The sequence below is a fragment of the Nyctereutes procyonoides genome, unplaced genomic scaffold, assembly GCF_905146905.1.
Source record: "Nyctereutes procyonoides isolate TBG_1078 unplaced genomic scaffold, NYPRO_anot_genome, whole genome shotgun sequence".
Lineage (NCBI taxonomy): Eukaryota > Metazoa > Chordata > Mammalia > Carnivora > Canidae > Nyctereutes > Nyctereutes procyonoides.
Window position 1 is genome coordinate 6271652 of NW_026575151.1, and position 27185 is coordinate 6298836.

At 39.4% G+C, this 27185-nt stretch overlaps 2 protein-coding genes across 3 annotated transcripts in view; one reads left to right on the forward strand and one right to left on the reverse strand.

The window, feature by feature from the left end:
- Positions 1 to 24436, reverse strand: part of COPS4 (COP9 signalosome subunit 4) — a 42700-nt gene extending 18264 nt beyond the window's left edge. For both annotated transcript variants that reach the window (XM_055313128.1, XM_055313127.1), the window contains exons 1-4: positions 24235 to 24436; positions 7610 to 7689; positions 5539 to 5690; positions 4854 to 4957 (exon numbers count right to left, since the gene is read on the reverse strand). In XM_055313128.1, coding sequence (XP_055169103.1) covers positions 4854 to 4957; positions 5539 to 5690; positions 7610 to 7689; positions 24235 to 24308 — 410 coding nt within the window. In that variant the 5' untranslated portion in view covers positions 24309 to 24436. The remainder of the gene's footprint in view (positions 1 to 4853; positions 4958 to 5538; positions 5691 to 7609; positions 7690 to 24234) is intronic.
- Positions 24437 to 24485: 49 nt separating this feature from the next.
- Positions 24486 to 27185, forward strand: part of LIN54 (lin-54 DREAM MuvB core complex component) — a 79358-nt gene continuing 76658 nt past the window's right edge. Inside the window, exon 1 of the mRNA XM_055313122.1 lies at positions 24486 to 24597. The gene's annotated coding sequence lies outside the window, so the exon portion shown is untranslated. The remainder of the gene's footprint in view (positions 24598 to 27185) is intronic.

Genomic DNA, 27185 nt, shown 5'->3' on the forward strand with positions numbered 1-27185 from the left:
TGGTATTCCTGGCTGTTAGTGTAGCTCTCTGGGGCTATTCTGCCAAGCAGGGAACATCTGGCAATGTCTACAGACATTTTGATCTCCACAAATAGGGGTGATGATGGTACTGGCAATTAGTGAACAGAGGTCTAGGATACTGCTAAGCATCTTGTAATATACAGGATAACTCCCACAACAAAGAATTATTCTATCTAAAATACCAACAGTGCTGAGGTTGAGAAACTCAGCCACAGATGATCCATGCAAAGCCTATTCACTAGTTTCCTTCCCCTCCTATCTAGTCCTGCCAGAATCCTTTTCTCTACCCCTCCATATAAATTTTTGCTTTCTAAAAAATAAAAAAAATCATAAAAGAAAAAATCTCTGCCGCTTCTTCCCTATTTCTCTGCTCCCTTCTGTGAAACTTCTGCAAGAGATGCCCATACATACCATTTTCAGTTCTCTCCCTATTCTCTCTTAAACCATTCCAATCACATTTTTTCACTCTTACCATTTCATCAAAACAGCTTTTGTCAAGTGTCTTTTTTTTTTGTCAAGTGTCTTTATGACCTCCACGTTACTAACTCCAATGGTTAACCATCACTCTCATCTTACTTGACCTATCAGCACCATAGCTAATCACTTGCTCCTTCTTGATACATTTTCCTCTTGACTTCTAGGCCACCATACTTCACATTCTTCTGTTTTTCTTCTTACCTAAATCCTTCTCACTTTCTCCTGCCCCGATCTCTTAATGTCAGGGTTCTGGGAATCAGTATTCAGTCCTCTTCTCTATTTGTATTTCCTCCCTTGGGAATCTCATCAATACAATGGTTTTAAATTCCATCTATATGTCAATGACTCCCGAATGTAGCCTGAATTTCTCTCTTAAACTACAGACTAATATATTCAACTCCCTACTAGATACTTCCACTTGGTTATCACATTTCCAAAATGGAACTCTTCATCTTCCCTCAAAACCTATCTTTTACTACTCAGTAGATGGCAACTCCATCTTTCTAGTTATTCGGACCAAAACCAAGATTTATCTTGGGCTCTTTTTCTCATACTCCATATACAAGCTACCAGAAAATCCTTAGCTCTATCTTAAAAACATACCAGAATTCAACATTTCTCACAATCCCCATCTTCTCTGCAGTAGTACATAAGCCTTTTAACTTATGCTCTTACTTCTATCATTACTTGCCTACAGTTATTCTCAACCAAGTGGTCAGAATAATTTTCTAAAATATAAGTCAGAGGGGGGAGGGGCAAGATGGCGGAAGAGCAGGGTCCCCAAATCACCTGTCCCCACCAAATTACCTAGATAACCTTCAAACCATCCTGAAAATCTACGAATTTGGCCTGAGATGTAAAGAGAGACCAGCTGGAATGCTACAGTGAGAAGAGTTCGCGCTTCTATCAAGGTAGGAAGACGGGGAAAAAGAAATAAAGAAACAAAAGGCCTCCGAGGGGGAGGGGCCCCGCGAGGAGCCGGGCTGAGGCCGGGGCGAGTGTCCCCAGGACAGGAGAGCCCCGTCCCGGAGGAGCAGGAGCTGCACCAACCTTCCGGGGCGGGCGGAAAGGGGCTCGCAGGGAGTTAGAGCAGGACCCAGGAGAGCGGGGATGCCCTCGGGCTCCCGGGGACACTAACAGACACCTGCGAGCGCAGGAGAGTGCGCCGAGCTCCCTAAGGGCTGCAGCGCGCACGGCGGGACCCAGAGCAGCTCGGAGGGGCTCGGGCGGCGGCTCCGCGGAGGGGGCTGCGGGGCGGGAGCGCGAATCCACCAGCGCAGGCCCCGGAGCACAGGGCGCCGGGACACAGCCCAGGATCCGGCCTCCCCCGGGACAGGCAGAGGCCGGGAGGGCCCAGGACAGCGAGGACGCTCCTGCCCCGAGCTGAGCAGATCAGCGGCCCCGCCCCGGAGCCTCCAGGCCCTGCAGACGGAGAGCCGAGAGCCCCGAGCCCCGTAGTTCCTGCGGAGGCTGAATCCAGGCTTCCAGAGTTGCCATAGCAACTGCGGCTGTTCCTCCTGGTGCCCCACGGGGTAAACAACCCCCGCTGAGCCCTGCAGCAGGCAGGGGCAGAGCAGCTCCCCCAAGTGCTAACACCTGAAAATCAGCACAGCAGGCCCCTCCCCCAGAAGACCAGCTAGAGGGACCAGTGATACTCCCCCGTGTTCCAATACAACTTGTTTTTGGCCACTCTGCACTGAGCAAAATGACTAGAAGGAAAACCTCACCTCAAAAGAAAGAATCAGAAACAGCCCTCTCTCCCACAGAGTTACAAAATCTGGATTACACTTCAATGTCAGAAAGCCAATTCAGAAGCACTATTCTACAGCTACTGGTGGCTCTAGAAAAAAGCATTAAGGACTCACGAGACTTCATGACTGCAGAATTTAGATCCAATCAGGCAGAAATTAAAAATCAATTGAATGAGATGCAATCCAAACTAGAAGTCCTAACGACGAGGGTTAACGAGGTGGAAGAACGAGTGAGTGACATAGAAGACAAGTTAATGGCAAAGAGGGAAACTGAGGAAAAAAGAGACAATCAATTAAGGGACCATGAAGACAGATTAAGGCAAATAAATGACACCTAAGGAAGAAAAACCTATCGTTTAATTGGGGTTCCCGAGGGCGCCGAAAGGGACAGAGGGCCAGAATATGTATTTGAACAAATCCTAGCTGAAAACTTTCCCAATCTGGGAAGGGAAACAGGCATTCAGATCCAGGAAATAGAGAGATCCCCCCCTAAAATCAATAAAAACCGTTCAACACCTCGACATCTAATAGTGAAGCTTGCAAATTCCAAAGATAAAGAGAAGATCCTTAAAGCAGCAAGAGACAAGAAGTCCCTGACTTTCATGGGGAGGAATATTAGGGTAACAGCAGACCTCTCCACAGAGACCTGGCAGGCCAGAAAGGGCTGGCAGGATATATTCAGGGTCTTAAATGAGAAGAACATGCCACCAAGAATACTTTATCCAGCAAGGCTCTCATTCAAAATGGAAGGAGAGATAAAGAGCTTCCAAGACAGGCAGGAACTGAAAGAATATGTGACCTCCAAACCAGCTCTGCAAGAAATTTTAAGGGGGACTCTTAAAACTCCCCTTTAAGAAGAAGTTCAGTGGAACAATCCACAAAAACAAGGACTAAATAGATATCACGATGACACTAAACTCATATCTGTCAATAGTAACTCTGAACGTGAATGGGCTTAATGACCCCATCAAAAGGCGCAGGGTTTCAGACTGGATAAAAAAGCAGGACCCATCTATTTGCTGTCTACAAGAGACTCATTTTAGACAGAAGGACACCTACAACCTGAAAATAAAAGGTTGGAGAACCATTTACCATTCAAATGGTTCTCAAAATATACCCTAAAAACTATAGAACACTTCTGAAAGAAATTGAGGAAGACACAAAGAGATGGAAAAATATTCCATGCTCATGGATTGGCAGAATTAATATTGTGAAAATGTCAATGTTACCCAGGGCAATTTACACGTATAATGCAATCCCTATCAAAATACCATGGACTTTCTTCAGAGACTTAGAACAAATTATTTTAAGATTTGTGTGGAATCAGAAAAGACCCCAAACAGCCAGGGGAATTTTAAAAAAGAAAACCATATCTGGGGGCATCACAATGCCAGATTTCAGGTTGTACTACAAAGCTGTGTTCATCAAGACAGTGTGGTACTGGCACAAAAACAGACATATAGATCAATGGAACAGAACAGAGAACCCAGAAGTGGACCCTGAACTTTATGGTCAACTAATATACGATAAAGGAGGAAAGACGATCCACTGGAAGAAAGACAGTCTCTTCAATAAATGGTGCTGGGAAAATTGGACATCCACATGCGGAAAATGAAACTGGACCACTCTCTTGCACCATACACAAAGATAAACTCAAAATAGATGAAAGATCTAAATGTGAGACAAGATTCCATCAAAATCCCAGAGGAGAACTCAGGCAACACCCTTTTTGAACTTGGCCACAGTAACCGGAGAAGGACAAACAGTGTATGTTCTCATTCATTTGGGGAATATGAATAATAGTGAAAGGGAATATAAGGGAAGGGAGAAGAAATGTGTGAGAAATATCAGAAAGGGAGACAGAACATAAAGACTTCTAACTCTGGGAAATGAACTAGGGGTGGTGGAGGGGGAGGAGGGCGGGGGGTGGGGGTGAATGGGTGACGGGCACTGAGGGGTACACTTGATGGGATGAGCACTGGGTGTTATTCTGTATGTTGGTAAATTGAACACCAATAAAAATTAATTTATAAAATTAAAAAAAAATAAAATAAAATATAAGTCAGATAACGTGACTCTTCCATACAAAATCCTCTAATGGCTCCCCCTCATTTCACTTAGAGAAAAGCCAAAGGCCTTACAATGACTTATAAGAACCTACATAATCTGATCCCCGGTACTCTCTGATCTCAGCCCCATCTTCCCTTGGCTCACTTCACTCCACCCACACTGGTATCCTTGATCTTCTGAAAGCACTCCAGGCATGCTTCCATCTTAGGGCTTTTACGTTAGCCATCCTCTCTAAGAGGATCTACTGATAGTCTTCCTTCAGCTCATAGCCACTCCCTTACTTCCTTCAAGTGTCTGAGAAGATGTACCTGGACCACCCTTCCACTCCAATCACCCTATTTAATGATACAACCTGTTCCCCAACTTTTCCTTTACTTTTTTCTATAGCACTTATCACCTTCTAATTACTACAACATATTTATACTTATTAAATTATTTGTGATGTTTTTTGCACTAGAATGTGAGAAAAAAAATATGTGAACAGTGATACATAGCCTATATACATGTCCATCCAATATCTACTATTTACTATACTTTTGTCCTGTTTCCAAAGGAATTCCCACCAACACTTGGGCTGCATTTCTCCAATCTTCCTCTTTCTCATATATGGATGCAAGATGCTGTCTTATGGATGCAACCTGGAATAAGAGGTGGATATGCTAAATTATTTCAACTGACATTAGTGACTAAAATAAATGGATGCTAAGTTAATCTATTGTGATAATGCTTTCAATTAACATATTTAGCTGGCATGTAAATAGTACGAGTTTAACTAGACCACCCCAATTATTTTTTAAATGAATTTTGCATTCACAGAATATCAAAATACTGAACTGAAAAAACACATTTCTTGCAATGTGGATTATAGCAAGAATTTAGTATAAATATTAAACTTTCCTTTTATGTTAACTGCACATATAATGCTGTTGTTTTCCTATGTTTATAGCCTTATTAACAATTTTACTGATTCTTAAAAATTATCTAAAGAGTAATATTTGGTTCATAAATCAAATTGTAATGTCTCAGCAAATGTCAGCTAGAGTTATAACACTGTAATATTTATTTTTACATCGTAATATGCTGTTTGGTACACTGTTGTCAAAAATAAGACTTGAAAAAAAAATAAGACTTGATAATCATCTTCTCTAAAAATATGGTAATATCTCTCCAAAAAACTGCTGCTATCTCATGTTCAAAAATCACAGCTCTAGATTTTTACCTGCTCCTCAAATGAAATGACTCTAGGTTGGATCTTTTCCAAGGTGAAATGATAGATTTCTTTGGCTGTGCTATCAGGCAGGTTAGGGAGATGTGTACAGAAATCAGTCAGCAACTGTCGAGAGATCACGAGACTGACATTCTCATTTACCACTTGTCAAAAAAAAATAAGAGATAAGACATAAGTAAACATGAGTAATTTATAATTTTTCACTAAGCAATAAATTTTTACTAAAATTAATATTAAAACAATATATATTAATGCAACTTTCAATGTATTATTCAGGGATTTCAACACCTATATCATCTTATATTAGAGAATCAGTTTTCCTTATGCTGAATTATTTGATTACGTAATGACTACACCAAAACAGTAAAAAATCCCACAATTTTTCTAAAAAACTGAAATCACTGGGGAAAAGTTTTGTTTTACATTTGAGAATTTTATATTGTATTTTCCCTTATTTTTCTATAAAGGGAAGGCACGGAAACACTTATATTTTTATTTACATACTTATATCCCACCTAGTTACAAAAAGGAGTTAAAGAAGAAACATAATTTTTATGAAATTTAAATAAAGCAAATAGTGACAGTTACTGCCACTTGTACTTTTCCAATAAAAATATAACAAATAAGAACTGAGGTCAGCACTAGATGTACAGACATATTTAATGACATTATTTATAAACATTTATGAGTTTTTATTACTATCTGTGATTAAGGATGAAAGCTCTGAAGCCATGCTACTTCCACTGCATCTGATCAGATACCCTCAAACAAGAAACTTAACTTCTCTGTGCTTCTGTTTCCTCGTCTGTAAATTGTGGATAAGGCTGCTGTGAAGCTTAAATGTACTATCCATAGAACACTTTAAACAATACGCTGCACAAAGTACTCAACAAATGTTCATTATTATTATTATCACTATTACTATATTTTAAAAGAGGTATCATGCTTGTGACCACTGCTCAGATAAATTAAGTCTGAAATCGGCAGTTACTGGGAAAATAAATGATGATTCAAAACCTGTTCAGCTGATATAAATGATTTTCAGTAGACGGCTTTTCTTCGTGGTTCATCAGAATCAAAGTTTATAATAAAAATCACTATTCTTTTACTACTACAATGCAATGTTCTCAATAATACTATTCCTAACAGTCTTTCTGAAGTCACTGTCAGTTCATCACACATTGCAGGCCCCAATTTTTTGAGGCAGTAACTTACAATAACCTGTAACAAGCTTCTAATCAGTTTATGATATAATAATCACAATTCATTCTTGGATAATACTGGATACAGCTGAGAAAATAGTTTCATTGTAAGTACCATTAGGCACTTATAATTGTTAGAAATTACTACACAAACCAGCACTTCTCATGATGATAATGTGTGTGAAAGCACACTACAGACTGTAAAGGACTATCAAGTGTCATCAATATTAACTCAGTATCAATTCCAGCTTGGATTTTGAGTAATTTTCAAGATAACTGGATATGTCTGAAGTCAAGAAGTAGATGAGAATGTCTTGAAGAATAGAAATTTGTAGTTTCCATTCAAATGGAATGTTCTTAACATTAACAACAGTTAATGCTTATTTAGCACTTATTATATGCCAGGTACTATTAAAGCACTTTACTATGTATATTAACTCATTTAACTGCATTTAACTCATTTAACATCTCTACCAGGTAGTTATCATATCCCCATTTTATAGACAAGGAAATGGAGGCACAAAGGAATAACTTACCCAAGAACACACAACTAATAAAACAATGGACCAGACTGAATCTGGACTATTCTCTTTACCATTATGCTATATTGTCTTTCATCAGTTACTATATCAATAGCTATACAAAACCTTAATTGGTAATTGGTAATATAACTCTAAAGACAACTTATTAAAAAAAAAATCAAGTGGTAAATAGTTTAAATTCTAAAATCAATTTCAATGTATATTTAATTTAATCTCAATGCAAATTATATTGGTAATTTGATATAAAACAAGCTTGCTCAAGCTTTGAAGCCCTAACTCAATAATACAAGGCAAACATGGACTTTTCATTCCACTTACTTGCTTCGACAAAAGCTTTCAAAGCTTCTAGTTGTTCTGCCCCAGATAACTGAATGGCTTTTTCCAGGATCTGACGATACCTAAAACAATACCAAATAAAAATAATGTTCAGAGGACACTAAGGCTAACTTTGATGTTTATTCATTTCTATTTATCCTGGTTTCTTTCACATTGATTTAATTTATTATTTTCTTTATAGTACAGCACAGATTTTTTTTTGTTATAAGTTCCTGGTCTATCACAAGAAACACTAAATCTGTAATGCTAAAGGATCACTTCTAGTTTTCTTTACAGGATACCACAATTTTTTAAAAGTTTTCAAGCCTGGGGGCACCTGGCTGACTTAATCAGTAGACCATGAGACTCTTGATCTAGCGGGTTATGAGCTCAAGTCCCAAACATGTTGTTGGCATAGAGTCGTCTACTTAAAAAAAAAAAAAAAAAAAAAGTTTTCAAGCCCCCCACAAGAAAGTGAATCTGTAACTCTAAGTTATTGGATCTAAGGTACCATTTTTTTCTTGAAAAAGTTTTAGTTTTGAATTTAAACTAAGAAATCAACTTTCAGGGTGCCTAGTGGTAGCTCAGTCGGTTGGGCATCTGACTTGATTTTAGCTCAGGTCATGATCTTAGGGTTGTAGGATTGAGCCCTGGACAGCTCTATGCTCAGCGGGAGTCTGCTTGGGATTCTTTCTCTCCCTCTGCCCCTCCTCACACTTGGGCATAGGCATCTGCTCATGCTCTCTCTCTCTCTTAAATAAATGCATCTTTTTTTTTTTTAAAGTCTCTTATGCTTGCTTCTCTCTCTTTAAAAACAAACAAACAAACAAATAAATAAGGTTTCTTTCAAATGCCTTAAAAAATAAGCTATATTTCCTTCAATTGTGTATTACACAGACACACAGAATGTTATTTAAGGTAACCCAGAACCTTTTTCTCTTGTGGACCTAATGAAACTAGGGTTACCAACAATAGGATAGTATTGACTAGGGCAGCCCAGGTGGCTCGGTGGTTTGGCGCTGCCTTCAGCCCAGGGCCTGATCCTGGAGACCTGGGATCGAGTCCCATGTCGGGCTCCCTGCATGGAGCCTGCTTCTCCCTCTGCCTGTGTCTCTGCCTCTCTCTCTCTGTGTCTCTCAGGAATAAATAAATAAAATATTAAAAAAAAAGGATAGTATTGACTAGGCAGTTAAATCAAGTTTTAGAGACTGAATGTTACTTAGTGTGTACAGAATAAGCTCCACCAAGCCAAATGTATTGATAGAATACTCTTTATGCCGTCAGTACCTATATATTCTTTATTTGCAATCACTTCTAAAAACTATTCTAATATTCACGATCACATAAGATTCAAATCAGCAATCTAAAAAGGATGGGGGAGGGCCGTTAAGGTTCAGTGGGTTAAGCATCTGCCTTCAGCTCAGGTCATGATCTCAGGATTATGGGTTTGAGCCCCAGTGGAGCTCCCTGCTCAGTCTGCCTCTCAGTCTCCCTCTGTCCCTCCCCCCGCCCCCCGCTCATACTCTCTCTCAAGCACTCTCTCTCAAATAAATAAATAATTAAAAATCAAACAATATCATATTAAATTACACTAAGATAAAAGTTACTGAACTGAATAAAACTGAATAATGTAAGAAATATATGACTATTAGAACTAATAAATGAATTCAGTCAAGTTGTGGGGTACAAAATCGATGCTCAAAAATCTATTGTATTTCTAACAGCCAAAATACGGAAAGAGCTCAGGTGTCTACCAACAGATGAATGGATAAAGAAGATGTATATATATATATATATATATATATATAATCAAATATTACTCAGCCATCAAAAATAATGAAATCTTGCCATTTGCAACAATGTGGATGAACTAGAGGGTATTATACCAAGTGAAATAAGTCAGAGAAAGACAAATATCATATGATTTCATTCATACATAGAATAAATAAACAAAACTGATGAACATGGAGGAAAAGAAGGAAAAACAAAGTAAGATGGAGACACACAGAGAGAGAGAGAGAGAGAGAGAGAGAGAGAGAGAGAGGGCAGAGACACAGGCAGAGGCAGAGGGAGAAGCAGGCTCCATGCAGGGAGCCCGATGTGGGACTCAATCCGGGGACTCCAGGATTATGCCCCGGGCCGAAGGCAGGCGCTAAACCATTAAGCCACCCAGGGATCCCCAAAAGACTTTTAATTATAGGAAACAAACAGGGTTGCTGGAGGGGAAGTGAATAGGAGGATGGGGTGGGTGAAGGGCATTAAGGAGGGTATTTGATGGAATGAGACTGAGTGTTATGTGTAACTGATTAATCTCTAAATTCTACCTCTGAAACTAATAATACACTACATGTTAATTCAACTGAACTTAAATTTAAAAAAAAATCTGTTGTGTTTCTATATACGAATAAATTATCAGGAAAACATCCTATTTACAATTACATCAAAAAGAATAAAATAACTAGGAAATAAATTTAACCAAGGTGAAGGATCTGTACACTGAAAACTATAAGACACTGATAAAAGATTGAAGACATTAATAAAAGGAAAGATATTCCACAGTCATGGACTGAAAGTATTAATATTGTTAAAATGCCCATACTACCCAGAGCAATCTACAGACTCTGAAATCTCTATCAAAATTCCAATGGCATTTTTCACAGAAATCAAGAATACTAAAATTTGTATGGAACCTTGAGAAAAAACAAAGTTGGAGGCATCACACTCCTTGATTTCAAATTATTACAAAGCAATAGTAATCAATTGGAGAGGGAAACAGGCATTCAGATCCAGGAGACAGAGAGATCCCCCCACCCCCCAAAAAAATAAAAACCATTCAACACCTCGACATCTAATAGTGAAACTTGCAAATTCCAAAGATTAAGAGAAAATCCTTAAAGCAGCAAGAGACAAGAGATCCCTAACTTACATGGGGAGAAATATTATATTAACAGCAGACCTCTCCACAGAGACCTGGCAGGCCAGAAAGGGCTGGCAGGATATATTCAGGGTACTACATGAGAAAAACATGCAGCCAAGAATACTTTATCCAGCAAGGCTCTCATTCAGAATAGGAGGAGAGATAAAGAGCTTCCAAGATAGGCATAAACTGAAAGAATATGTGACCACAAACCAGCTCTGCAAGAAATATTAAGGGGGACCTTGTAAAAGAAAGAGGAAGCCCAAAGAAATAATCCACAAAACAGGGACTGAATAGGTATTAGGATGACACTAAATTCATATCTTTCAATAGTAACTCTGAACGTGAATGGGCTAAATCATCCCATCAAAAGACACAAGGTTTCAAACTGGATAAAAAAGCAAGACCCATCTATTTGCTGTCTCCAAGAGACTCATTTTAGACCTAAGGACACCTCCAGCCCGAAAATAAAAAGTTGGAGAACTGTTTACCATTCAAATGGTACTCAAAAGAAAGTAGGGGTAGCAGTCCTCATATCAGATAAAGTTTATCCCAAAGACTGTAGTAAGAGATGAAGAGGGACACTATATCATACTTAAAGGGTCTATCCAACAAGAGGACCTAGCAATCATGAATATTTATGCCCCTAATGTGGGAGCTACCAAGTATATCAATCAATTAATAACCAAAGTAAAGACATACTTAGATATAGTACACTAGTAGTAGGAGACTTCAACACAACACTTTCTGCAAATGAAAGATATTCTATGCACAACATCTCCAAAGAAACAAGAGCTCTAAATGATACACTGGACCAGATGGATTTCACAGATATATACAGAACTTTGCATCCGAATGCAACTGAATACACATTCTTCTCGAGTGCACATGGAACTGTCTCCAGAATAGACCACATACTGGGTCACAAATCAGGTTTCAACCGATACCAAAAGATTGGCATTGTCCCCTGCATATTTTCAGACCATAATGCTTTGAAACTTGAACTCAATCACAAGAAGAAATTTGGAAGAAACTCAAACACGTGGAGGTTAAAGAGCATCCTGCTAAAGGATGAATGGGTCAACCAGGAAATTAGAGAAGAATTAAGAAGATTCATGGAAACTAATGAAAATGAAGATACAACTGTTCAAAATCTTTGGGATACAGCAAAAGCAGTCCTAAGAGGGAAATACATTGCAATAAAAGCATCCCTCAAAAAACTGGAAAAAACTCAAATACACAAGCTAAAGGAACTGGAGAAAGAACAGCAAATAAAACCTACACCAAGCAGAAGAAGAGAGTTAATAAAGATTCGAGCAGAACTCCACGAAATAGAGACCAGAAGAACTGTAGAACAGATAAACAAAACCAGGAATAGGTTCTTTGAAAGAATTAATAAGATAGATAGATTAGCCAGCCTTATTAAAAAGAAAAAAGACTCAAATTAATAAAATCACGAATAAAAAAGGAGAGATCACAACCAATACCAAGGAGATAGAAATGATTTTAAAAACATATTATGAGGGTGGCCCAGGTGGCTCAGCAGTTTAGCTGATCAGCCCAGGGCCTGATCCTGGAGACCTGGGATCAAGTCCCATGTTGGCCTCCCTGCATGGAGCCTGCTTCTCTCTCTGCCTGTGTCTCTGCCTCTCTCTCTCATGAATAAATAAATAAAATCTTAAAAATATATTATGAGCAGCTATACGCCAATAAATTAGGCAATCTAGAAGAAATGGACACATTTCTGGAAAACCACAAATTACCAAAACTGGAACAGGAAGAAATAGAAAACCTGAACAGGCTGATAACCAGGGAGGAAATTGAAGCAGTCATCAAAAACCTCCCAAGACACAAAAGTCCAGGGCCAGATGGCTTCCCAGGGGAATTCAATCAAACGTTTAAAGAAGAAACAATACCTATTCTACTAAAGCTGTTCCAAAAATAGAAAGGAACGGAATATTTCCAAACTTGTTTTATGAGGCCACCATCACCTTAATTCCAAAACGAGACAAAGACCCCACCAAAAAGGAGAATTATAGACCAATATCCCTGATGAACACAGATGCAAAAATTCTCAACAAGATACGAGACAATAGGATCCCACAATACATTAAGAAGATTATTCACCATGACCAAGTGGGATTTATCCCTGGGATGCAAGTCTGGTTCAACACTCGTAAAGCAATCAATGGGATAGATCATATCAACAAGAGTAAAAACAAGAAACATATGATCCTCTCAAGAGATGCAGAGAAAGCATTTGACAAAAGACAGCATCCATTCCTGATCAAAACTCTTCAGAGTGTAGGGATAGAGGGAACATTCCTCAGCATCTTAAAAGCCATCTACAAAAAGCCCACAGCAAATATCATTCTCAATGGGGAGACACTGAGAGCCTTTACCCTAAGATCAGGAACACGACAGGGATGTCCACTCTCACCACTGCTATTCAACATAGTACTAGAAGTCCTAGCCTCAACAATCAGACAACAAAAAGAAATAAAAGGTATTCAAATTGGCAAAGAAGAAATCAAACTTTCCCTCTTCGCAGATGACATGATACTGTACGTAGAAAACCCAAAAGACTCCACCCCAAGATTGCTAGAACTCATACAGCAATTCAGCAATGTGGCAGGATACAAACCCAATGCCCAGAAAACAGTGGCATTTCTATACACTAACAATGAGAGTGAAGAAAGAGAAATTAAGGAGTCAATCCCACTTACAATTGCACCCATAAGCATAAGATACCTAGGAATAAACCTAACCAAAGAGGTAAAGGATCTATACTCTAAAAACCACAGAACACTTCTGAAAGAAATTGAGGAAGACACAAAGAGATGGAAAAATATTCCATGCTCCTGGATTGGAAGAATTAATATTGTGAAAATGTCAATGCTACCCAGGGCAATTTACACGTTTAATGCAATCCCTATCAAAATATCTTGGACTTTCTTCAGAGAATTGGAACAAATCATCTTAAGATTTGTGTGGAATCATAAAAGACCCCGAATAGCCAGGGGAATACTGAAAAAGAAAACCAGAGCCAGGGGCATCAAAATTCCAGATTTCAGGTTGTACTACAAAGCTGTGATCATCAAGACAGTGTGGTACTGGCACAAAAACAGACACGTAGATCAATGGAACAGAATAGAGAACCCAGAAATGGGCCCTCAACTCTATGGTCAACTAATATTCAACAAAGCAGGAAAGACTATCCACTGGAAAAAAGGACAGTCTCTTCAATTAAATGGTGCTGGGAAAATTGAGACAGCCACGTGCAGAAGAATGAAACTAGACCATTCTTTTACACCATACACAAAGATAAACTCAAAATGGTTTAAAGATCTAAATGTGAGAACAAGAATCCATCAAAATCCTAGAGGAGAACACAGGCAACACCCTTTTAGAACTTGGCCACAGCAACTTCTTGCAAGATACATCTATGAAGGCAAGGGAAACAAAAGCAAAAATGAACTATTGGGACTTAATCAAGATAAAAAGCTTCTGCACATCAAAAGAAACAGTCAGCAAAGCTAAGACAACCTACAAAATGGGAGAAGATATTTGCAAATGACATATCAGATAAAGGGCTAGTATCCAACATCTATAAAGAACTTATTATACTCAACAGCAAAGAAACAAACAAACCAATCATGAAATGGGCAAAAGACATGAACAGAAATTTCACCAAAGAAGACATAGACATGGCTCCACATCACTTGCCATCAGGAAAATACAAATCAAAACCACAATGAGATACCACCTCACACCAGTGAGAATGGGGAAAATTAACAAGACAGCAAACAATAAATGTTGGAGAGGATGTGGAGAAAGGGGAACCTCTTGCACTGTTGGTGGGAATGTGAACTGGTACAGCCACTCTGGAAAACCATGTGGAGGTTCCATAAAGAGTTAAAAGAGAACCACCCTATGACCCAGCAATTGCACTGCCGGGGATTTACCCCAAAGATACAGATGTAGTGAAAAACCGAGACACCTGTACCCCAATGTTCATAGCAGGAATGTCCACAATAGCCAAACTGTGGAAGGAGCCTCGGTGTCCATTGGAAGATGAATGGATAAAGAAGATGTGGTCTATATACACAATGGAATATTATTACTCAGCCATCAGAAATGACAAATACCCACCATTTGCTTCACTGTGGTTGGAAATGGAGGGTATTATGCTGAGTGAAGTAAGTCAACCAGAGAAGGACAAACATTATATGGTTTCACTCATAGGCGGAATATAAAAAATAGTGAAAGGGATTAAAGGGGAAAGGAGAGAAAATGAGCGGGAAATATGAGAGAGGGTGACAGAACATGAGAGACTCCTAACTCTGGGAAATGAACAAGGGGTAGTAGAAGCGGAGGTGGGCAGAGGGATGGAGTGACTGGGTGACGGGCACTGAGGGGGGCACTTGATGGGATGAGCACTGGGTGTTATACTATATGCTGGCAAATCGAACTCCAATCAATCAATCAATATAAAAGTAAACCAGCAGGTATAAATGTTGAACCTCTCTGGTCAGGCTTGTTTGCAAAGGCCCTGGCCAATGTCAACATTAGGAGCCTCATCTGCAATGAAGGAGTTGGTGGACCCACCCCAGCAGCTGGTGCTGTATCAGCAAGAGGTCCTGCTCCCTCCACCACTGCTGTCCCAGCTGAGGAGAAGAAAGCAGAAACACAGAAAGAAGAATCAGAAGACTCTGATGATGCCACGGCTTTGGTCTTTTTGATTAAGCCTCTTCTGTAACCTATTCGATAAAAAGCTTTTAAAAAAAAGTGAAACATGCAAGCCACAGATAGAAAAGATACTTGCAGTCCAAGTATTTGGGAAAAAAAAATCTCTTATCTAGAATATATTTAAAACTCCTATAAATCAACAAAAGATGACACCCAATTAAAAATCAGACAAAATGCTTAAATAGGCACTTGACTACAGATAATATCCAAATGCCCAATAAGCATATTAAAAGGTATCCAACCTCAATACTCATTAGGCTAATGCAAATTATAAGCACAAGTAGATACCATTATACTTCCACTAGAATGAGTGATATAAAAAACACTAACAAACCCGAGTCCTGATGAGGATGTAGGGGAACTAACCTCATCTATACCTGATGGGAGTGTAAAGTGATCTACACTCTGGAAAACCACTGGCAGTATTTACTAAAACTAAACATGTGTACTCTATAACCCAAATATTCCACTCTTGGATATATATCCAAGAGAACTGAATGTCTATGTCCACAAAAAGATAAACAAAAATTTTTATAGTAGCTTTATCCATAATAGCTCTAAACTAGAAAAAGTTTTAATGCTCATCAATAAGAAAGCAAGACTCACTAGTTAAATGGAATTCTACAAATCAATAAGGAATGGTTCATGCATGAATGCATCTCACAGATGTTATGTTGAGTGAAAAAGGACTGACACAAAAGGGTATACACTGAATGGTTCCATTTATGTGCATTTCAAAAACAAGCAAACCCAATTCATGGGGACAGAAGCAGAACAGTGGTTATATTGGAGGCAGTTACTGGGAAGGGGCATGAGGGAACCTCTGGGCATGCTGGAAATATTACCCAGCTTGACCTGGATAGTTGTTTGATATGTATGTATGTGAGAAAATGTATTGGGCTCTACTCTTAAGAATAATGTACTAAATGCAATGTACTTTAAAGCATACAGGTCTATATATATCCACATATATCTTTTATCTTAATAAAAAGTAAAAACAATTAAAAAAGAGAGATGACAAATGAAGAGGTAATACTTTGGGACGCCTGGGTGGCTGAGTGGTTGAATGTCTGCCTTCGGCTCAGGGTGTGTGTGATCTCAGGGTCCTAGGATCGAGTCCTACATCGGGCTCCTTGCAGGGAGCCTGCTTCTCCGTCTGGCTTGTGTCTCTGCCTCTCTCTCTCTCTCTCTCTCTGTGTGTGTCTCATGAATAAATAAATAAAATCTTAAAAAAAAAAAAAGAAGAGATAATACTTTGATTCATAACAGAGTAAAACCCAAAGGGGTTAGATTAGCCAGAGAAGGCTCCAGGGATAAAACATCTTTTTACTGAGCACTCAATAGAAAAAATGGAAAGTAAGTGACAAGCACCAAATATTTTTTCCTTAAAAAATATTAGGGAGGTGGGCACCTGGATGGCTCAGTCAATTAAGCATCCGACTCTTGGTTTTAGCTCAGATCTTGATCTCATGGTTATGAGTCCAAGGCCCAAGTTGGGCTCTACATTGGGCATGGAGCCTACTTAAAAAAAAAAAAAAAAAAACTACAGAGGAAAATAAATTTAATTATGGTGCTTGCATCTGCCCTATCTATCATCATCAACAAATATTTACTGAACATCCATTTATCCATGAACTAAAGTTCACTATGTTGATCCTGATTTCCTGGCATAGTGATCACAGTCACTATGTAGAATCAGAATGAGTAGAATAGGTATGTATTAATAGATCTTTCACCTACAGTAATAATGAATTAGATGATCAGACTAACTCTATCTCAAACAAAAACATAAAAAGCTGAAAGAAATGCAAAAAAAAATTAATAGCATAAAATCCTAACAACAAAGAGAAAATAGGAGAGAATAAGAGTACAAAGAGCTTCCACCTAAAAGCATCTGCTGACTGTGGAAAGACAACTGAGAGACAGAGTGGCACTTGGGGTGGGCTCTGCCTCAGGGCATTCTACCAATCTGCTGGAAACACTGAGGCAAGTTGCAATTTCCAGCCAACTACAGAGCTAGAAGAAAAGGAATCTGAGATCCATGCTTTGCCAAGAGAGCAATCAGTACCACTTTGGAAATTAGATTACAATTTCTATTTTAAGGATCATCTAGGTAAACCAAAAAATTCTGAAGCCTTGATCCTAGAGAGCTAGCACCCTCAGGTGACTGGCAGAAGGAAATGAAAATCCTCCAGGGAAGGTTATATCCTAGGCCTCCAAATGTCCCTAAAAGTATGTTTTTAAATAACTTGCCCGACAAAGATTACAACCCACATGATAATATGAGCTAGGATCAACAAAAGCAACAGGTAATAGAAACAAGCAAGGACTCCAGATACAGGAGACTATCAAAAAGACTGTACAATTGTATAATAAGTACAATTATACTTATCAGGTTAACAGAGATAAATCCAGGCTTTAAAGTTTCTGCAAGAGGGACACCTGGGTGGCTCAGTGGTTGAGCATCTTCCTCCTGGGATCGAGTCCCACACTGGGCTCCCCATGGGGAGCCTGCTTCTCCCTCTGCTTATGTTTCTGCCTCTTTCTCTGTGTCTTCCATGAATAAATAAATAAAATCTTTAAAAACCAATCATCAATCAATCAATCAATAAATAAATAAAAATAAAGCTTTAGCAAGAAACTGAGAACCATAAAAAGTATCATTTGAATAAAGAACCACGTGCTCGCTTCGGCAGCACATATACTGAATAAAGAACCACTGGGGCACCTGGCTGGCTCAGTTGGTAGAGCATGCAACTTTTGATCTCAGGGTCATAAGTTCAAGCCCCACAGTGGGCATGGAGCCTACTTGAAATAAAAATTTAAAAATATATATTAAAACGAGAAAGAACAGAAAAAAGAACCACTAAAAAATACTATAGCCAAGTTTACTCAATGAACTTCTTAACAGTAAATTAAATGCATTTGAAAAACTGATAAACTAAGGAGGCAAGACAGAAAAACCTGTCCAGAATAAAACACTGAAGTGCTAAGTACAGAAGACAGGGTAAGAGACACAGAGATCACAGTAAGAGGGCCTAACGGAGGTTTCACTGGAATCCTAGAGAAGAAAACAGAATGGAACACAGGCTACATTTGAAAATATATGGCTGAAACATCTCAGGACCATGGAAAAATCTAAAACATCCAATTAAACAAATGCAGTGAAGCACAACTAGGATAATGCAGTATTTACAAATAAAACCAAAACAAAATAAAAAAAAAATACAACTCTTTCACCTTCTGTATCTATGCCCCTTGCAATGTGACTCTGTAGCTCTTTACAACAAGATGTAGAGTTTCTTTTCCCACCGTTTGATCAGAGCTTGTTTTGATTAATAGAATTTGATAGAAGTGAAGTGCCTGTTCTGAACCTAGACAGACCTCGAGGTCTTTTTTTTTTTTTTTAAGATTTTATTTATTTATTTGAGAGACAAAGAGCAAGTACATGCATGAGAGAGAGAGGGAGAAGCAGACTTCCCAGTGAGCAGGGAACCTGATGTGGAGCTCAATTCTAGGACCCTGAGATCATGACCTGAGCCTAAGGCAGACACTTAATTGACTGAGCTACCCAGGTGCCATATGAGGTCTTGTATATGTCTTTTTCTCTTGGAACCCTGCTTGTGGCCACATGAATAAGGATCAGGCTAAACTAGTGGACAATGAAATATGTAGCCCAGTCACCTCCACTGCCCCCACCAAGATGCCAAAGCAGTGGCGCCTATTTGACCTGCATCTGACTACAGACACATGTAGGAGACCATGTGGAATCCATGTAGTTCTCCACTCTACATGGTGAGAACCATCCAACTGGGCCCAGCGAACCAACATAATTATAAGCAAAGCAAATGATTGTTGTTTTAATCCACTAAGTGTGGTTAGAGTGGTTTATTTCATAGTAAAAGTCAACTGACAGAGAAATATAAAAACAAATACACATAGACACATCATAAAGAAGTTTCAGAAAATTAAACACAATAATATTTAGGACAGAGGAATAATTTCCTTACAAACCAAAACTGCAATGAGATACCACTTCACACAGAATGGCTAAAATTAACAACACAGGAAACAATACATGTTGGTGAGGATGCCAAGAAAGGGGAATTGGTGGGAATGCAAACTGGTGCAGCCACTCTGGAAAATAGTATGAAGGTTCCTCAAAAAGTTAAAACTAGAACTATCCTACAACCCAGCAACTGTACTACAAGGTATTTACCCAAAGGACACAAAAATAGTGATTCAAAGAGATACATGTACCCCAATGTTTACAGCAGCAATGTCCACAATAGCCAAAATATAAAAAAAAAAAAAACAGATGTCCATTGACAGATGAATGGATAAATACACACACACACACACACACACACACACACACACACAAACAAATATTATCCAGTCATCAAAAAGAATGAAATTTTTCCATTTGCAACTACATGGATGAACTAGACGGTATTATGCTAAGTGAAATAAGTCAGAAAAAGACAAATACTGTATAATTTCACTCATATGTGGAATTTAAGAAATAAAAGATGAACATAGAGAAAGGGAAGGAAAAATAAGGTAAAAACAGAGAGGCAGGCAAACCATAAGAGACCCTTACCTATAGAGCAGAAACTGAGGGTTGCTAGAGGGGAGGTAGGTAGAGGGACATGGTAATTGGGTAAAGAGCATTAAGGAGGGCACTTGATGGAATGAGCACTGAGTGTTATATGCAACTGATGAATCACTGAATTCTATCCTTGAAACTAATAATATATTACATGTTAACTAAATTGAATTTAAATAAAAGTTTTTTTAAAAAAGAAAAATGATAATATGCAAGAGAATCTCAGTAAGATTAACAACTGATTTCTCAGCAAATTTTAATTAAGATTAAATTTAAAACGTCAAAAAGAAAAGAAATAATTTCTAAATAAGGTTGATCTTTAAGCATTCTAAATATTTCTTTTTTTTTAAGATTTTATTTATTTATTCATGACAGACACAGAGAGAGAGAGAGAAAGAGAGAGAGGGAGGCAGAGACACAGGTAGAGGGAGAAGCAGGCTCCATGCAGGGAACCAGACATGGGACTTAATCTCGGGTCTCCAGGATCACACCCCCAGCCAAAGACAGCACTAAAACCACTGGGCCACCGGGGCTGCCCAGCATTCTAAATATTTCAGTGTAATGTGAAGTGGGAAAGAGTGGAGGAAGAGAGTTATTCTAGGCTTAAAAAAAAAAAAAAAAAAAAAACAACCGCTATCTGAAACGTAGTCTAGTTTGGGGAAGATAATATAAGGCCAAAACATAGATAGATGTGTTTAGTTAAGGGGTATGAGCCAAGCAGATAGGTTGTATTATGGCCTTGCCACTAGCTATGTGACCTCCAGCAAGATATTTCACCTCTGTACTTCAGTTTTCTCATACATAATGTAAGTATTACTCATTAAGGATTAAAACATATAAATAAAGATGTGCCTGGCACAGTAAACACCAGATGTCAGGGAACTTCACTCTTGAGATGGGAACCACTAAAACTGTTGTGTAGGGGAATAACAGGGAACCAGAGAATCTGAGTTACAAGGGACCCTTGAGATTATATAGTCTTAACCTCTGGTTTGTGTGTGTCCTTCATTTTTTGACAATTCTATTCTACTCTATTATTAAAAAGTTCTAATCCAAAGTCCACCTCTGTAAGGCAGAGGAGTCCATTTTCTTTTCTGCAAAACAGCCTTTCTAATAGTCAAAGAGAGCTGAAAGGTCTCCCATTATTGTCTTTTCTCCATGCTAACAGCTTCTTGTAAAATGAAATGTTTAGACTCCAAAGACCTGATGTTCTTTTCTGGGTACCTTGTGTATCGAGAACTGGGACAGAACTGGGACGAGGGGAAAAAAGGTCCTATTTCCATAGATTTAACTCTACAAAGACCTATAATCCATAGCATCATAGCCACCCTCAAAGAGATCACATTCTAATTGGAAAAGCAGACAAGTAAACAGACCATTAAAACAATTAAGTGTGGGATCCCTGGGTGGCGCAGCGGTTTGGCGCCTGCCTTTGGCCCAGGGCGCGATCCTGGAGACCCGGGATCGAATCCCACATCGGGCTCCCGGTGCATGGAGCCTGCTTCTCCCTCTGCCTGTGTCTCTGCCTCTCTCTCTCTCACTGTGTGCCTATCATAAATAAATAAAACAAACAAAAAAATTTAAAAAAAAAAAAAAAACAATTAAGTGCTAAGGTAGAGGTAAATACAGTCTGCCACTGGGGACAAAAGCAACAAACCAGGTCCTTTGTGTGTGGGTAGTTATGACTATGTGTTGGTGGCTGTTCAGAAAAGGCTTTTTGGAAGAAATAACATCTCAACTGAATTTCAAAGAACTGAGTACTAGGCAAGTAATTAAGACAGGTTATCATAACTACCTATTCAAATGGTCCCTCTTCAAAGTTCTCCTCTCTTCTAAAGCTCTGTATGAGATAAGGAACATGATGCATAACATGTACAAAAGTAGTTTATAAAATTTGCAAAAATGCATCTCACATGGCCAACGTCTTATGTCAACATTAGATTGTTGTGCTAACTCATAGTTATGAGAAAGCATTTCTAATTGAAGTTTGGGTGAGAAAAGCATATAGGGCTGGTAGGTTAAAAATAAGCTTTTTAGAGCAGACAAACATGGGTTCAAATATAAGCTCTGTACCTTTCTAGCTATTCATTAACTCAACTATCACTTACTAAATGACTGCTCTGTTATAAATATTCTGCTAATTGCTAGAAACACACAGTATCAATATTTTAGAGACGAATTTACTCTGCCATCCCATTCCTTAATATGATTTCTTTGTTACTCAAATCCTAAAACTACTGATGCATTTCAAGAGTGTTTTCCTCATAGAGAGGTAGCTGGCAGAACTGTTTTTTTATGAAAATAAATATTTGACATATTCTTATCCAGATAGGACCAGATATGTACCTGTAGGGAAGGCCAAGAAGGTATCAGTTATCAGGCACAATAATCTCATGTAATAGACCATTACAGTAATGGCCTCCAATGAATCATGCCCCCCATCCGTCCATACCCCTTTGTAATGAAACTTGGCCACTCCTCTCATAAAGAGGCACACACCATTTTTTCCTCCCTTGAATCTGGGCTGGTCTTGTGACTTACTTTGACCTGTTTTAGAAAACTGATCTCATAAGATTTCCATGGCTAGCCTTAGAAGTGTAGCAACTTCTACTCTCACGCTTTTGGAACACTTCTATGGCTCTGTAAGGAGCTACTGAATGAGAGACCATGTGGAGAGACAGACTCAGCCAAGAGCCTGATGTATATATTGAGTCCATTTTAGCCCCACCAGCCCCAACTGAGCTCCCAGCGGAGTCTGCACCTGCATGAGTAAGCTCAGACTAGAACAGCACAACAGTCCAGTCAACCCAAAGAATCCTGAAAAATAATTATTATACTCTACTAAGTTTTTGTTTTCTTACATAGTAATACATAACTAAAGTACCCTATAAGATTGCTTATTCAGAGCTGAGGAAGCAAATTCTTAGCTTAAGTTTCAGAATTCAAGAATACTTGAAAAACTGTACCTCTTCCAATAAATAATGTACTTCATTTTCTTCAACAAAACAAAACAAAAAGCAAAGGGGGGGGGAGGAATATTAGTGGAGCATGGGGAAAAATAAATGCTCATTTTACTTTCATTCAAATCTGTAAAAATTACGTGCAGAAAGGATTAAACCATGAAGACACATTCACCTTATTTACCATCCAAGGAATAAGTCAATGTATGTATTTACTAAGTGCTCTACAATAATAGTAACAAAGACAATTTTGTGGCACTAAGCGTCAGGTACTGCTCTAAGTGATATGTATGATGTAAGTGTATATACACACACACATACTCATTTTGTCCTCAGACAAGAATAAGTCCTATGATCCCCATTTTCATGAGAAGGAAACTGCAGTACATAGTAGCTGAATTCAAGATACACAACTAGATTTCCCACTGATAAAACTAGATTACATTTGCCATCAGAGAAAAGATAGCAGACCTCACATAAAACCCAGTAAAGGTTTCAATGGCCAGGTTAGAGCAGGTGTGTCCCATTTATACAGATCAACATGATCTCAGCGGTCAGGATGTAAATATCACCATCACCTTGAAACGCATACTTTAAACAGAATGCAAGTTCAATACAAAAGAACGGTACTGTATAATCTACAAAAAAGAAAACGGACAGTATCTTCCTACCTACCTACGATGAACACTATTGAATAACTGCTTGCATGAACAAGCACATGTCACAAATTTTAACGTGTAGTGGATCTAAGCCTTCAACATAAATTCCTAAACAATTCAGATTCCTGCAAATACCACTAATCCTGACTCACACTGTGAGGACGGTCCGCTTATGTGCCCCTCTTCAGAGCTGGTAGCGGAGAGAACCCAAAACATAAGTATTCACAGAAGACGGTCTCGGTGGTTGTGAACAAGACAGCGGCCATACCTCCTCAGCCCCCGTCAGCCTTGAGAAGCCATCTCCCAGAAAACTCTGCATCGAGGTCCCATAATATAAATTTCCCTCAATTAAAAAAAAAAGGAAAAAAAGGCTCCAAGGAGAGACCAGCATTCGGTGTGTGATACTGGCCAGCGATGAAAAGAGGCACCAAGGAAAGCTAAGAAGGCCATGGGAGCACTCGTCCCTCAGGCTATGCTTCCAGAGTGTTAAGAAACCGGTAAGGATGCTACCAAAGATAAAACAAGTGGACAGTCACCCCAGGTCTGTTGCCCCTGAAGGCTTCCCTGCGCAAGGTCCCCACCAGCTTTCTGCTGCCCCCAATTTTTGCGTCCATAAACGACCTCGGGCCCGCCCCCTTGGTGGTCAGGCCGGCTCACATCCCAAAGCCGCCGTCAGTCCAAGAACAGGTCTACGGCTTCCCTCCCCACCTTCCAGGCCCCTGGGAAATACTCACTTGCCCGCCAGATCTTTATGAGAGCCGCTCGAATTCATGAGCTGGGCCAAATCCTGCCGCACGGCTGCCGCCATCTTTCTTCCAGCTCAGCAGAGGCTGCTGGGCCTCGCACAGACCAAAAGAAAACGACTGTAGTCCTCCAGAGTGCAGCTAGAGGGAACCCGAGATGCCATAGAGTAGCGACTGCGTGGGCCAGAGCGCCCGGCGTGAGAGCTAGTGCGAGGTCGGTCCGCAGAGTCGAGTGACGCGAAGCTCCACTCACGTCCGAGGCCCGCCCAGGGGTCTCCCACAGGCTCCGGCTCGCGCGCTCCCACTTAGGATTGGCGGATGAAGTCCAAGGCGTGTGTTGCTTGTGCAACTCCAGTAAGTGCCCGGGACCCAGAATTACCGCGTCGTCATCAATTAAGTTCCGTGTCTCACTTAGGCGGTGTACTGTTCCTCGCTCTTTAAGACAGCCCTTAAACGACTCGTGTTAAGCAAATTTTTTTTTTAATTTCCAATTCGCCACAGACTGGTGCTCTTGTAAAATACAGTAAAAATGTGCATATTTCTCCCTAACTTTGTACCCTTCATATAGGTTGGTTGATGGTGGTGCATCCCAGTCTGTCCAGGACGGTGCCGTTTTCCGTCTGTTGTCCGGGAGTGATTACTGATAACACGCCCCTTTACTCTAGAAACTACCATCTGGATGATGGAATTATATGGTCACCCACCTTTATATCTAATTGTGTTCATTACTCATGTATGCTCATAGAATTTTTTTTTTCTGCAAGTATATGTAGATTGTTAAACTTTCTTGCTTTCACATAAGACAACACGCCGTATCATTATTCCCCTTGATTTTTTTTCTTTTTTGGGGCGGCTCTTACCATGTATATCCGAAGAGCTTCCTCATCATTTTTTTTTTTTTAACTGGAGAGTATGGTCATAGTTTTATCTTTATAGCTAGACATTTAAGTTATTTTTAATCAATCAACCAGTGCTGCAATAAAGAATTACCTACCAACAACAGGTAGGAGTGCCATTCTCTGCAGACTTTTGAATTTTGCCCTCATGATATGGAATAAATAGCATATTCCCTCTATTGGGAAGGGGAAAGAAAAGAAGACTAGAACAAGGAAATTCTTCAAGAAAATAATGTGGAGATTGCCTACATCAATTCTGATACCAATCTGTTAGCAAGAATTTAGTCACATGACTAGGCCTAGCAACAATGAGGCTAGAAATTTCGTTTCCAGTTGGACAGCCCTTTGTCTAAGAAAAGGATGGGTCTAAAGGGACAATCAGTAATCTCTTCTACAGTCTGTTCCTCTGATTACCTAAATAGCTGTGTGTATTCTTACAGTGGAACACTCTTACCGCTAAAGAACAGAGAGCAATTCCCTGTTCAGTTTCTATACCAACTCAAAAAGCAGGGTATCTGATGATGCACAACCCTGTCCATCAGATTGGGATATGTCTTTTCATGACCCAGAGTTATATACACTCTAAAACAAATTATCTGCCTCATGCATTTACGTGTAATACAAAACAACTGTGGAATAGAAACAGGATAACCACAGTCACAACGTGAAAAAAGTAGAATGTGAAACCCATAGCGTTTATTTCTCCATAGCAATGGTGGAATCCGGGGCAGGAATTATGAATACCCACTACCCTAGTAGAACGTAAGTTCCTTGGTTAAACTCTGGTTCTGCCCTTTGAGAGGAGCTCCACCATCCGTCATACTCTGGGCCCCAGCTTTGCTCTAGGAATACAAGTTAGCTCGACGTTGGAGAGTATTCCCTCTTTGGAGGAAGAATGTCTTTGGACTTGGATTGAGAACTTTTATAGGCTAAGTTTTTCAGTGTTGTTTTTGTTTTCAATGTAATTTCATTGAATATTCAGTAAACTGACTGCTTCCAGAGTTTCAGGTGCTAGTGACCATGGCCATAGTTGTTAAATGTGGCCTATTTCCTGGCTTCCATACTCAGACCTTTCTTAACATCTTTTTAATGATGACGGTCTTGAGGTTATCTGAAAAAATAGGCTTAAGTGAGAAGAGAACCTATTAATTTAATTTTTACTTAAGTTTGTCTTTGTTTTCTTCTGTTTTTTGCCCATCTGTGTTTGCCAAAAAGTCTTAATGGGCTATGAGAAATCTCTAAGTCATGTCTTCTCATCTGCTGTTTAGAGGTACATAAGCAGTTGGCTTTTTCTGCTTAGTGAAGCCCAAGAATTTCCAGATGTTCTTTTGCTTTTTACCCTGACTTTGAGCTTTATTGGTAATACATTACTGAAAGCAAAAAGAAGCAGGGTCCTTTTGGGATGCCTGGGTGGCTCAGCAGTTGAGCATCTGCCTTTGGCTCAGGGTATGATCCCAGAGTTCTGGGATCAGGTCCCACATCGGGCTCCTTGCAGGGAGCCTGCTTCTCCCTCTGCCTATGTCTCTGCCTCTCTTTCTGTGTCTCTCAAGAATAATTAAATAAAATCTTTAAATAAATAAATGAAAGAATGCCTTTCCCTGGGCCGGAAACTCCCATTTTTATATAATCAAATATGAAAGTGGTCTCTGACCCCCCCTCACAGTTTCCCCACAAATATGCAGAGGAAATCATCCTGGGGTCCTTTTCCTGATTCATTCTCCACTCTGTGTCCCGTGTGCCCGGCTCAAATATGCCTTGCTATAGAATTTTTAAAAAGAACATAGATAATTGCATATATTCTGCTGTTTCCTGAGCACCAAACCTTACTCAGCTTTATGTTGCTAGTGCTGCATGACAAAATTATTCTAGAGTCGTCTTGTGTGTTTCATAGCATAGACCCAGAATCAGCTGTTCTCTAAGAAGCCCTTATTCCTTTAGCTCCTTTTAGGAATTATATTTACAGTTGACAATCTGAGTGCTAGGGATGTTCATTGCTACTATCTTGGTACCTTTTCATAGGACAGAACTAGGAAATACATACATATT